The sequence below is a fragment of the Clupea harengus genome, chromosome 11 (assembly GCF_900700415.2).
Source record: "Clupea harengus chromosome 11, Ch_v2.0.2, whole genome shotgun sequence".
Lineage (NCBI taxonomy): Eukaryota > Metazoa > Chordata > Actinopteri > Clupeiformes > Clupeidae > Clupea > Clupea harengus.
In genome coordinates, this window is record NC_045162.1 from 16,804,624 (window position 1) to 16,819,623 (window position 15,000).

Consider the following 15,000-nt stretch of genomic DNA (forward strand, 5'->3'; position numbering starts at 1 on the left):
TGTGTGTGTGTGTGTGCTCTGTAATTGCATCCAACGTGCAGTTTACTTTGGGACATGCGTCGGGAACGACGACCTTGGATTTGGTGGAAAAAGAAAATACTAATAAAATGTTTTATGTAGTGATTTTGTCTTAATACTTTATTTAAACTCTGGCACTGCTCTGAAATGGTTTTATTCCTGTGCCTGTGCTGTTCATGCAACACATACATACACAGACACAACCACAAATGAAGATACACACACACACACACACACACACACACACACACACACACACACACACACACACACAGAGAGAGATGAAGATAGACACACACACACACACACACACACAGAGACACAACCGCAGATGAAGATACACACACACACACACACACACACACACACACACACACACACACACACACACACACACATTCACAGACACAACCATAGATGAAGATATACACACACATACACACACACACATAGAATCACACACAGACACACATTTGACAAACACACACACACACAGAATATTAATACCCCCCGCCATCCCTCCCACCTCCCTTAGTGTATTCAGAAAAAGTGCTCCACATCAGCCCCCTTTGTGGTGAGATAAATGTCAGTGACTCCAACGGGAGAGTGTTTAAGTGTGTGTGTGTGTGAGGAGCCTCACTGTAAAGCCCTTCAAACACAGCTTGCAGCGGAAGCTTCCGGGAAAGGGCTAAGAGTCGACCTTACAGCTCATTAAAACCCTTACAACAGTTAAATGACATTTCCCACAAAACCCCGGCACAGCACTCTGAGGAGGAAGAGGAGGAGGAGGAGGAGGATTACTCATTTATTTCTGTATTTATTTATTTTAATTTGATTTAAACTGATATTATAGCCAGACATTGTATTACTGTGCATCAAATATGTTTGCTTTGGCAACACTGATTTGAAACAGTCATGACGACAGAGCTCATTTGAATTGAGAGACAGACAGAGACAGAGAGAGACAAAGACAAAGACAGAGAGAGAGAAAGAGAGAGAGAGAGACAGAGACACACAGAGAGAGACAGAGACAGAATGAGACAGAGAGAGAGGCACAGAGACAGACAGAGACAGAGAGAGACAGAGAGAGAGAGAGACAGAGATAGAGACAGAGAGAGACAGGGACAGAGAGAGAGAAAGAGAGACAGAGACAGAGACAGAGAGAGACAGAGACAGAGATAGAGAGAGAGAGACAGAGAGATGCTCAGCAACATGCTGTTTTCTACCACCAGAGGGCTTTTCTTACTTACTTAGTGTTTTCCCACTTCTGTTTCTACTCTACGCTGTAAGAACATTTGTATACGCAATTACATTGAGCAAACTCACAAGCACATTTCTGTTCAGGGCATACCCTCAAAGAAAACATGAAAGTGACCAAAATAATTTCAAATGTCCTAAACAAATTCAAGCATAGAACGCTGTTCTGACGCTGTACATTTTACATGATTTCTCTTTGTTTTCATCCACTCTGATTCAGTGTAATACTGTTGCCTCCCTTTAAAAAAAAAAATCCAAAACCCCCGATGCACAGAAGTGCCCATCGTCAGTGCGTGTAAACATGTTGCCTCACTTTTAACAAAATAGTTCCAGCACATTTACATTTACAGCAGTCACCTCAAAAATCATGATTTTATTACAAACATTTTTGTGTTTGCTGATATTTTTGAAGCTATTTTATGAAATCTACTCGCCTGCAGGTTTCATCAAACTGTGTGTGTGTGTATGTGTTTCTGTACTCATCTGCGATAACCGTTCCAGATGGCAAATCATGCAAAACATCAAACCAGGTGAGGGGCCAATAAACGTCTTAAATAAGTCAAAAGAAAACTGAGTAGAACGTCCATGCACAGAACAATGGAAACCCTCTCACATGGCATTCACATGTCCTGCTCTCCATCTACTGCTCTGCTATTAGCCAGCTTTATTCTGTGTGTTCTCTGAAAACATTGGGGATAATATATAACTGTAACTCTATCAGGGCTTGTGTGTGTGAGAAAATGAAGTGTGTGTATTAGTGTGCATTACTGGAAATGATTCCCTAATTTCTACTTAAAACTACTAATAAATGAATGCATGGTTATGCTGGCTCAGGTTCTCTACTAGCAAGCTGGAAACTGTGGCATCGTTTGTGTGTGTGGGTGTGTGTGTGTATGTGTGTGTGTCTGTGTGTGTGTGTGTGTGTGGGAGAGTAAGAGTGAGAGTAAGATTGAGAGAGAAGTTGACAGGTAGACGAGGAACCCTTAAAGATGCAGTCCGTGATTCGGTTTCGGTTTGGCAAAAGGTTGTTGATATTTGAGCTCAAGAGCCAGTCAAATTCCACCCCTCTCCTCCGAGCTCTAGAAGCACCGTTTTGATTGGCTGGGATTGTTTACGGCTCGGTGTGGGCTGCTATGTTCGTTTTCCCATATACAGAGTCAGGACGAACTCTTTTGAAAAACTGTGTGTGTGTGTGTGTGTGTGTGTGTGTGTGTGTGTGTGTGTGTGTGTGTGTGAGTGTGTGTGTGTGTGTGTACAGGTGTCTGTCTGTCTCCCTCATGTGTTTGTATGTATATGTCTTCAGGCTGCTCTGCCACACTGGTTGACTGCACTGCCTACAGTGTGAGCACCAGTCTGTTGCTAAAGCCATCTGGCCATCTTCGGGGCAGCCACGGCAAACCTCCTCGATCGGAGTGCCTTACCCCACGTGCACGCCCACGGGCGTCAGGAGTCACCGGGGCCGCAGCTGGTGCAGCCGGCCCGGCGCTCGCCGACACAGCTGTCAAATTGACCGTTAAAGCTTCAAAGGAGCGGCGACCTGCGGCGGGTGGCCTGGATACAGCAGCGCTGGGCTGAACCTTTAGAGAGCACTAATCTACTCTGTAAACACAGACAACACAGCTGAGGCAGCCGCCTTTTACACTACAGCCATGGAGGGGGGGGGGGCAGAGGGAGAGAGAGGGAGAGAGAGAGAGAGAGAGAGAGGGAGAGGAAGAGATGGAGAGAGGGAGAGAATTAGGGAAAGGGAGGTGAAGAGATAGAGAGAGAGAGAGAGAGAGAAGAAGAGGGACAGGGAGAGGAAGAGAGAGAGAGGGAGAGTGAAAGAGAGAAGAAGAGGGAGATGAAAAGAGAGAGAGAGAGGGAGAGAGAGGGAGAGGAAGAGAGAAAGCAGGATAGAGAGAGAGGAAAAGAGAGAATGGGAGAGAGGGTTAACTTTTTATTTATTTAACCTGTATTCAAACCGTTACATCACTGCCCCCTTAAAACCTTAAACCCTTAAAAATGATGCATGAGAACATCCAATTCAGACTTCCTATTATATCCACATGTCTTACGTCCTCAGATTAAAAGGAACCACAACGACCACAAAATGCTCTATATTTTTAAAGCTTTAAAAGACCTTGAAAAACATCTGCCATGCCCTCAAAACGAACACGTGGAAGAGAGGCCCTTCCAGGTTAAACAAGAAGAGTTGTCCATCGTGTCCTTGGTGGGGTCATTCATTAATTAGTGGAGGCATTAATATTACTTCTCATGACCACCAGACTTGACCCCCTCCCAAACTGGTAAATATAGCACTGGAGCACTATAGCACTAAGGTCACCAGACTTCCCTGCAATTCCTTAATCATCTGATTGGGGGGATTCAGAGCAGTACATTTACACCACAATGTGGAGGTAGCCAGGATATTTGTGACCAGAACCCTTCCCTTGTAGGATAGCTCAGTTCCTGTATCTACTCTTCCCCTGTAGATTAACTCAGCTCCTAAATCTACTCTTCCCCTGTAGGATAGCTCAGCTCCTGTATCTACTCTTCCCCTGTAGATTAACTCAGCTCCTATATCTACTCTTCCCCTGTAGGATAACTCAGAGTTTAAGCTTGTTAAAGCTGATGAGGCTCCCTAATACACCGCCAGAGTAATAGAAAGACTTAAAACAACACAAGTGGCATCTAATTAGTGTGCCACCTACATCATCTACATAAGACACAATAGGCTGACCCAGCAGAGTCCCCAGGAACTAAATCACCTTTTAAAACGCTCTTCAACATCCACAACAAAGGCTCTATGGCAAGGCTATACCGCTGCCCTGAAAGGGGACACCCCTGCGGAATCCCCCTTTTCATTGGACTTAGGTAACTAAGTCCACCCCCTACCGCCAGCAGAACTGTTGTCCCTTCATATAACAGCTTTACATACGACACAAAATGATCCTCAAACCAAAAAGCTTATGCAGTGATAAGAGGGTACCCACGACACACTGTGAAAAAAAAAATTCTCAATCAATAGATACAAAACTAAAGGAGAGAGCGGGAGAGCCCTCTAAGACAGAGAAAGAGTGATGGAGAAAGAGTTGCAATCATTTTAAACAGAGAGTATCAAGAACCTTCAATTACTGCCATCATTTGTGGATTCCCTTGGCCGGAGGCTGCGTCTCCATCTGACAGGAGATTAAAAAGTGACGCAGACCAGGGCAGCATTAAAAGTTTAAACGGTTGGGTATGTAAAATGCAGAGAGGTCGGCCGGGCTGATCGCTCAGCAGATTTTGCCTGCGGATTCTGTCTCAGGTTGCAGCATGTCAGCATGTCGGCGTCTCACAGGGACTCACCACATACTCGAACACCAGCGTCAGAGTTTCCTTGGTGTGGATAATGTCGTGGAGCAGCACGATGTTGGAGTGCTTCAGGCCCTTCAGAAGGGATGCTGTACAGAAATAGAGAGAGAGAGAGAGAGAGAGAGAGACAGAGAGAGAGAGAAAGACAGAGAGAGTGATGAGGAGCGGAGCATTACACGCTAATACCACCTTCAGATCGGCATACATCGTACATGAATGCTAATGTAAACTGAAATAATGCCAACAAGGACACAAAACAGTAGCACATTTACATTAAGGCTCAGTTTGTGCATCTAACTCAATTACAAATCAATACATTAGTTAACTTGAACAAACCCCTTCCTCATTGACATAAATAGATGCCATCTTTCTCAGTACTCAAACTTCCTGTCAATCATTACATCTAACCTGTCACATGCCTGTCACCAGTCATCACAGTCCCGCCCCTGCCTGCTCCCCTTGTAATCATTTATTCCAGAACACCACCTGAGGCTAAACAGGCCTCACATGAGTGAGAGGGTTTATTAAACTGAATTTTGTCAGATTATTCATTTTCCACTTTTTTACTGAGGATCAGAGGCTCTACAAAGAGCCTCTCCCCAAACAAACAAACACACACACACACACAAACACACTTTTCACCAATTACAGTGTGGCAATCATCACAGAACAAACAGTTTGCAGAAATCTTATCTCGTTAAAGCCAAAACAAACTCAAGGAACTCTTTCAGTTAGAAAGGAACAAGAAAGAGTTTCATTATGAGTAGGAAATAGGTTTAGCAGACTGTGGTGAATGCGATTATATCGGCTGCCACGAAGCCCTTTTCAAGGGCAGAGCACGAAACCGCTGCTAAAGGATGCTCAAAGAAGAGATTTCATGTCACGTAACGCCAAAACCGGCGGTCAAAAAGGGAATGAAAAAGAGCCAAGTGTCCATCTTTCTAACAGACAGCATCTTTAAGCAGTACATTCCCTGACTTCAACATGGCAGCTTTCCTGATCTGATTTTCAAAAACTTGCTGCATAGACATTCAAAGAGATTTTCATTTGAGGGCACTACATGTTGAGGGTGGGGGTTGGCATCGAGAAATGATGCCATTGCTCAACAACTCCGACTCAAGAATCAAAGTTTAAGACTAGTTTTCTGTGGGTGCGAGAGCACATGGCTTTAACTGTGGCAGGAGGGTCATACATGGAGGACTTCTACAGAAAGGGCTGACGGTGAAAGGCATGCACAAGAAAAAAGCAATTTCACAGACCTCCGTCTAGCTTCATCTCACTCCTCTCTCTCCCTAAATCTCTCTCTACCCCCCCCCCTCTCCCTCTCTTTTTCTCTCTCTTTCGCTCTCTCTTTGCTTGTCTTCTCCTCTTCGTGTCTGTCAGTTGGCTCACTCTCTGGGGCACGCCGCGTGTTCTGTGTTAAGAGTCACCTCACTCAGTAATTGCCGAATTAGTTTGAAATGTTCAAAGCGCTCCTATGATCCGCACAGCAGGGGGTGTGGATGAAGTTGTGAGTCGTGAGTGTGTGTGTTGCGGGGGGGGGGGGGGGGGGGTGTTGAGCCAGCCCATCTCGGAGATCTCGCAGATCAAACACACGGCCGATAACTCCTCGCCTCGGCAGAGACACCCCAAAGGCGAAGGGGCGTTGGTGTGGGGGGGGATGGCAGGTGATTCTCACACCCCCGGTCTCTGCTGGAGACCTTCACTCCACAATCATCCGTAGGCAGGCCCCTCCCCCTCCAAAAAAAAAAATTCTCTGAAGTTTCACAGAGCTCGGATCGAGCAGAGGTGAACTCGGTGTGAAACATGTTGAGTTACTTCAGTGTGTCGGGGTGTAATTATAGGGAGGAAACTCAATCATGTGCTGAATGGACTTCCATGGCCGGGTTGACTCAGAGAGGCCAGCATATGGCCATGGACCGTGTGTGACGATGGCTGCGTAGTCACAGTGTGCAGCATCAAGGGCTAACCCCTACACAAGCCGGTCATGTCATGTATGAAAGTAAAGTAATACAATTCAATTTACTCTGCCCTTCTCAAAAAAAATGTTTTGTTCATGTCAATCAGTAGATTGAGACTCTTGATGCTCTGGTGAAGGTGAAGGTCAATGAGAAGCAGAAAAGCAGTGAGTCAACAGCATCAGGTAACTCCGGGCTTTAATATTGACCGAGTAAACAGCAACTTCATGACCCACGGCCTATTGGTTTGCTGTTTGCTTTCAAATCCATGGAAAACATGAACCAGACTTTGATTTTGAGCGAACTGTAATATGAATACAAATGAAAACATTTATAAATCAGATATCACATCTTTTTTTGTTTTTTAAATGAAAGCATCTATGTCACATACACTCAGCATTCACGGTAAATTAACCAAACAACAAATCTGCTAGTCCCATTGATAAAGACATGTTTGAGGTGTGGAGATTTGTGATTTAAAAATTACTGTTGAAGAAAAGGTACATTGAAGTGCATATTCCAATGTTCCAGCTTAAAGTTATGTAGCTCAGTACTAATGGAGTCATCAGGTACCGTGCCACCGATGACTGGGATATGTGCATCACAAAAGCAACCCACTGAAAGGACCCAGATGCAAGGACAGACAGAGCGCTAATAATTTGGATGAGGACCGGCAGAGAATGTAAATGATTACTGTGGCTTGAAAGTTATTCATCAAACCGTCGGCACAAGTGGATGATGGGTTCACGGTCAAGTCTAAATCGCTGGATGCACTGCGGTAAGCTCCAGTACATCCAAATGAGGTGTTCTTTGCACTTGGAGAGCTCTTTTCCGTCTTTAATTGATATAACAGTTTTACTGTAATTGAACAAATTAATTATTTAAAGGAGTTATTAACAATTGCTTGTTTCCAAGATCATGTGATTTTTTTTCTGTTTAACAATGCAGGGTAATGTAACATTACCTTATATTACACTGTAGTGGAAAAAAAACATAATGTTATTTCAGTAGTTTAAAACCCAAATCTGACATTTAAATATTGTGATGTAACATTATTTGTACATAATAGTATAATAGCCTACTGCCGACTTCAAACGCTGAAAGGCACGTAGGTCAAGGGCAGAATACGGGTAAATGGTATTTACATAAGAAACACCCAGATTTTGGGTTCGCTCAACCTGAAGAGCATAACTGCCTTCATGGCGAGCAAATCATAGACTTAAGTCAAGGGGAGAATAAGCGCAGTCTGGGGACTGCGTAGTCTGAGGAGTGTGTAGTCTGAGAAGTGCACAGTCTGAGGAGCACGCAGTCTGAGGAGTGCGTAGTCTGAGGAGTGCACAGTCTGAGGAGTCCAGTAACTTGGATCAAGCACACCAGTGAATGGCCTTTTCCACTGCAATCTTATTGTACAGATTGTGACTGGTATTAACAGCCTCTCAGGTGCACGTGCTTCTGAAGGAGTGAATTGAGCTTGTCAGTGAGGCCCACCTTCTCTGATGGCTGTGAATGGGGTGCCCTCCTCCTCCTGGAGACGGATGACTTTCAGGGCCACCAGTTTACCGTTTACCCTGCCGAGAGAGAAAGGGGGGGTGGGGGCAAATAAAAATGTCATTTGTCAGAGCTGCATCATATTAAAAGAGTAGTCAATAAAGGGCAGCCAATGAAATGCAATTTAGAGGCACTGGGGTGAGACTTAGCACAGGCGCAAGTCATCAAGCTCAATGACTCTCACCAATCAAATGTGTTATAGTGGAGAGAGTGAGGGAGAGAGAGAGAGAGAGAGAGAGAGAGAAAGCACGAACACACATAAAATAGCTTCATTACCATGAAAAATGGCCTCAACATTATTCAATCCAATTTGTAGCGTATGAAATTTCATTTTCCAGGCTTTAATTTTTAGAAAGTAATGATTTACCTGTTTCTACTGGTATGTAGCACAAACTAATGTGAGAGAGGGGAGAGTTAAAGCAATCCCATTTTAGAGATTTAATAAAAGAAAGGGTATTTCATGCTTGGGGAGATAAACTAAGCTAGCACAGCCATATGCTCCTCAAAGTCCCAGTCATTCACTGAAGTGAGATTGAAATGCAATTAAACTGAGCATGTAAGTAATAATTGACTGTAATTGCACCTAGCCTTGCTAATGGCAAATAAATATAATTTCATTACGGTGTTGAAAGCACACTGACTGATGGACAGACAGACACAGAGAGAGAGAGAAAGAGCGAGAGAGAGAGAGACAGAATGCACTTATAGGATCACATAATGACAGAGAGAGTGTGTGAGAGAGAAGGCGAGAAAACGATTGTGTGTGTGTGTGTGTGTGTGTGTGTGTGTGTGTGTGTGTGCATGTGCATGCGTGTGTGTGTGTGTGCGTGTGCATGTGTGTGTTTGTGTGTGTGTGTGTGAAAGAGCGAGGGAGGGAGAGAACTTACTTGCTCTTTCCTTTGTACACAGTGGCATATGAGCCTTCTCCCAGTTTCTCCAGCTTCTCGTAAGAGTCGGCCTTTCCAAACTTGGGGCTGGTGGGCTGTGAAATGAGAAAAGGAGAGGAAGGGAGGAGGGGACGTTAGAGAAATAACATCCTGGCCGCACAGACACACAGACACACAGACACAACGATCACTTCACTTTCACATTGTTTCTTTCTGCTCCTCCAGCTTTGGATTGGCCCTCATAAAACACCAGTCTCTGGATTACTTGTACCAGTTTCCTCATAACATGACTCACCAGCCAACCATGGCTCTTATAATTATGAAAGGCATGGTCTACCAGCCTCCACAGAGAACCCCGATTCATGTTTTTATATCTTTATTAAGGGAATTTCCGGCACCTGCCACAGACTGACGGCTTAAAGGTGCCATGGTGAAAGAATGATGATGAAGAGCTGGGGAATGCCACAGAGATAGAAAGTCTAAAAGTAATTACACCCATTCCACCCACACACACAAATACACATACACACACACACAAGCAAACACACGTGCGCACGAGCGTGCACACATAAATGCACGCATGCATGCAGGCACATAGGCACAAACACACACACACACACACACACACACACACACACTCTTATAATAGTCTCATAATAATACAAGAAACAGGCAAAGAGAGACTCCTCTCAAAAGAACCACTGCCATGTCTGTCTAAACAAAACACCCTCACTATTCGCTTGCTGTATATGAGAACTGTGCCAATACCAATGAGGATGGCAGGACCACTGCAATCGAACAGGGTCTGTGCCTGTCGCATGGATGCCCATAGGGAGGGTCCTGCCTAAGGCTTAGGCAGCCCAACCAGTCAACGTCTGAACCCAGTGCTTGTGTTGGCTAAACTGGTGGGACTGATGGATTGCTTCCCCTGCAGACAGGATACAAGGCCTCCGGGCTTTTGGGGGGGGGGGACCAGGGATTTCCTGTCTGTGTTATTGTAGAGAATACCAGGTGTGTTCACTGTGGTTGCTGCTCTCAGAGAGGAGCACGGGGAGAGGCCAAGGCTGGCACAACAGCATTCCCACAGAGCTTTCTGTTTGCAATCAGCTTCCATAGATTTGGCTGTAATGAATACAATTAGCATATGGAGATAGGGGATTGCAGTCTATCTAACATCAGGTGGCTGTCGATAACAACACAAATCTACACCTTTCTCTCTCTCTCTCTCTCTCTCTCTCTCTCTCTCTCTCTCTCTCAGTGATTGATTTAAGAGTTATGTTTATCTCTACTCCTGAAGCACAAAGCCCTGCCTGCCTTCCTCAGGCCTCTATCCTACTCCTGTTCTGGGCCGTGTGTTCAATAGGGGCCTGCCATCCTGCTTTATCTGCTGACGCAAAGCCCATCTGACTGAAACCCTCCAATGCACTCCTCCCCGCAGTCCCGCAGCCTCCTCCCCACCTGGGCTCACGATCAGAGATAACAGACCTGCAGGCGGCAGCCGCCATGCCAAAGTGCCTTCAATTCACCCACACCCACACAGACAACACCGAACCCCTCAGGGTATCTGTATATGGTTCAATCTCTCTCTCTATCTCTCTCTCTCCCTCTCTATCCATCCATCTATCTCTCTCCCCCACTCTCTCTCTCTCCCTCTCTAATGGAGAACTGCATCGTAAACAACATGAACGTTATGCGATAGCATCAAACACACAACAGGCCTAGCCAAGTCCCTCAATCTCACGACGCCTGATCAATAATGACAGAGGAGGAATGGGCACTGGAGAGAATCCCGCCAAAGCGAGCATCTGGACGGAAAATAAAATCAATACGCTGAATATAAATGATTCTGTTTTTTACGGTCGAAATTTGCATAATGGTCTTCGTGGATGAGTAGGTTTATGAATTATAGGGAAGTAATGAGTGTATGTATGTGTGTGTGTGTGTGTGTAACACCGTGTGGTACACTCACACACACCACACGGAAGTGCCCTAATTTAGTACTATTTCCTCAAAAACTCAAAATTGAACCTTTTTGTAACCATGCTTTACCCACAATCCTTGAAATTTCATCCAGACTTCTTTTCTTCGCTATATAAATGTAAGAAAATTCAGACAAAAACTGACCCAAAGGTTGGAGTGGTCTCTTGTGAGTCTGATTCAGAGCTCAAGTGCAAATGAGTCTTCAGGTTGTGAATGCCCACTGTTAGCTGTTTACGACCCAGCTCGGCCTTTACCTTGTTCAATTTTGCATCAGGGTCCTCTAAGAGCGAATACCTCCAAATTAGTTTTACACTGACAAGGAAGTCTATTCTCCACGTGGGTGTTTTTTCCAAGTCCCACTGACGCTTTAGCGACTGCTTTTTGGGCTGGCTTTTGACAAGCATGCACACAAGAAGCCACCACTGACAGGCTGTCACAAGGTGGAGATGCCCAAATCCTGGGCAGACAGACGAGTCCTTTGGAAAGCTGAGTGACATTTGAAAAGGCTGGTGGTAGATCTGCAGATGTTGCCACACAAACACTGGGAAAGGTTAAGGGATTCTAGAGGCTGCTGGGAGGCAGGGGGAGAGGGGCTGCTCTGACGAATTCCAGACGATCCCCACAGGACGACATCCTGTTCAGGCCCCAATGTTAGTGTGCCTTCAGTCTTACGATAGAAATCACAGAGGCATTCACACACATGTCCTCTCTCTCTGTCTCTCTTTTCTCTCTCTCCCTCCCTCTTTCTCTCTCTCTCTCTCTCTCACACACTCACACACACACAAATACACATCTGCTAAACTAATTGTGGATGGTTTGTGCTTCATTTGTGCTCTGATTGAACACTGTTTTTCGTTTAAAGCAGGAGCTGCCCATCCCCAGACCATATCTTGTCGATGTGCAACTAAGCCAAACATTCGGGAAAGGTTTTGGTAAACACCGGCAAATCTCCCAGGAGATACAACAGGAAGTGAAATCCAATCTGTGGGATAGTTACTGGAGAATAACACACTCTCACAGTCGGCAGAGGAATCAGCCAACCACACATTATGTCCAATATCTTGATACCACTGTAGAGATCTCAGGGAATGGTGATGGCAAGAGACCCAAAAGAAGCACAGCAGAAAATGACTCAAATCAAACGAAAACGTCGTGAATGATGGACTTCATTGGGAATTATCATATTTATTGCGGAGAGTGAACTACACCATCAAGCAAAGAGGGAGGGAGGGAGGGAGAGAGAGAAAGAGAGAGAGACTCGTTTCTGACATACAACACTCTCTCCATGTATAGTGAATGGACACAATATGTAATTTCACAGAAAAGTTTTTACTGGGTCAAACTCCCCCCTACGAACACAGACTCACTCCATCATTTTATAAGCACCATATCCTGAGGTAGATTTTCATCTCAAATGCTGAACCATGAAATGATCACGTCCACGTGGTGCCCGATCTACAACATAATCCCGAAAAGGACCAGACCAACAGGATCCCTGCCAAGCAACCTGAGCCACATAGTCATCACAATCACCACGGTAACACACTCTCCATCACAGCAAACACATGTAGAGTGCCCCAAAGCCCTGCTCCGAAAGAGTGTGCATGTGTGTGTGTGTTCATGGCAGCTTCAACACAGAGATAAGCCACACGCACACACACACACACACGCGCGCGCACACATGCACACACGCACAAACACACACACACACACACACACACACACACACACACACACACACACCTTTATTGCACCATGAGCCGGGTTCCTGTGGAGCAAGTGAGGCCAGAAGAGACGGCCTCATAAATTAGCCGCTAACTCCCGCTGAGGTGAGGCTGGCTGAGGTGAGGCTGGCTGGGGGAGGGCTCTCTCCGGCCTCCCCTGGCCTCCCAGGCCACTCTTAATTGCATGCCTCTCTCACTCATGCATTTTTCATTGCTGTGAATCAGCAAGCAAATATGCTCTACATCTAGTTTTTCTCTGTCGTTATATCCCTCCTCAAACCCCCACCCCCCGCTAGCACACATACTCTCATACTCTCTCACTCTCTCCATTCCTCTCCACAGCGACTATATACCATAGTGCAGCGCCCTGATCACTCCGGGTAGGAGCCTGAGACTGGCCTAAAACAAACACACTCTGGAATACCATGGAATCCTGCACTAAAATAACAATTCATTCAGGGTTCCTGTGCAATGTCACAAAAAATCAATTCTATTTGATTCAATTTTCATCACATGACTCGATTGAACATTTTTTGGTTCCATTTAATTCTATGCCATTCAGCGAATACCATGCTTTCAATCCTGTGCTTTGTTACTTCTGCGCCTCCACAAATCAGCTCTACTCCCAAGACTACAGCGGGGGAAATCGATTCCAGTGAGCCGTGTTCAAATTTGGGATATTGGGCTCACAAGGGTTGCACATTTATCGCCTTGGGCTGCTTGAGCATGTCTTTGCTCCGGTAGTTCGGTACGAACAGCTTGGAGATGAAAAGCTTTCCTTGCACACCAAAGCCTTCTCTACCCTTCCCCTCGCTACACAGCATTAGCCCCGGCCATGTAGTCTGACTCAGTGCTGTTGGAGAGAGAAAGTGATCCTGACTTGTAAGGCAACATGCCCACATGAGGTTTCAGCATTACCTGACAGCGGGCCAGCAGCCGCACTCTAGCCCCTCTCCGTCACATAATACAACGCTCCACTAGTGCACCCATGCTAACTCTATGTTCCAATTTGCTTTCTTTTGCACACATCACTCAGACAGATTAGATTACATTAGATTCAACTTTATTGTCATTGAGCAGAATACAGGCACAAAGCCAATGAAATACAGTTAGCATCTAACCAGAAGTAAAACACCTCCATAAAATACTCCATGCCAGCTCCGCTCCTTCTGAAAGCCTTTCATTCATCACATACTCACACGTGAAGTACCCTCATTCGACATTTACTCACACTAAACCGGCCACACTCAATTAGCCAACTCAACAGCCACCTACACTCACTGAGTGGGCCTACACAACGGAATCACATCTTCTCACAAGTCACTGACACACATGCTAATTTGCACCACTGTACGGTACATCTCTGAGCACACACATGCTAATAAGCACCACTGTACAGTACACCTCTGAGCATACACATGCTAATTACATCAATGTACCGTAAACCTCTGAGCATACACGTGCTAATTAGCACCACTGTACAGTACACCTCTGAGCATACACATGTTAATTAGCGCCACTGTACAGTAAACCTTTGAGCACACACATGCTAATTAGCACCACAGTACAGTACACCTCTGCAGTATTCTAGAACTACCACAGGTTCTAATATGAGGACTTTTAATAGTTCAACATAATACTAAAGCAAAAATGCCGTATGGATAATGAAGTGTTGCTTATAATTACATTAAGTATTACAATGAAGGAAGGTGTTGTTTACATTCCAATACAAAACAAAGACCAGAATACCAAATACTCCAGAATATGATTATAGTTGCTGAAGCTGAAATAAGCTGAAACATTGGCAGCATCATGAAAATGTGGCTTAATACCCACTGAGCAGAACACATTTTACAACCCAGATCTAATTAGACATTGATTTGGGGAAATTATCTCATTAGTGCTAATTAAGAAATGATGCAACCAGGATCTCATTAATGAGAAAGAAGACACAGCCACCAAGCAGCCAATGGGTCGTTATGTCAAGGAGTTTTTATAGCTACTCACACACACACACAGACACACACACACACAAACACCTTTCTCATGCACACATTCTCAGCTCCCCCCTCTTCTCCACACACACATACACACACACAAACAAACAATAAAACACACTAATGACATTTGTACACATATATGTCTACACCAATTCAAAAGCACCTGCCTAGAATTTTATGGTGAGAGGCTTTTTTCCAGAAATATAAGAATTTCCACCTGATGATTGTGTTGTTTTTTCCATGAGCTTTTCACTTTCACTTTCCTCTACAAACACAAACAAACAAACAAACACAG

General features: G+C 44.9%; 1 protein-coding gene across 2 annotated transcripts in view; it reads right to left on the reverse strand.

The window, feature by feature from the left end:
- The window catches only part of cdk14 (cyclin-dependent kinase 14), a 164,909-nt gene that overhangs the window by 100,338 nt on the left and 49,571 nt on the right, over positions 1-15,000 (reverse strand). For both annotated transcript variants that reach the window (XM_012838735.3, XM_031575760.2), the window contains 3 exons: positions 9,002-9,096; positions 8,055-8,134; positions 4,603-4,697 (listed from right to left, as the gene is read on the reverse strand). In XM_012838735.3, coding sequence (XP_012694189.1) covers positions 4,603-4,697; positions 8,055-8,134; positions 9,002-9,096 — 270 coding nt within the window. The remainder of the gene's footprint in view (positions 1-4,602; positions 4,698-8,054; positions 8,135-9,001; positions 9,097-15,000) is intronic.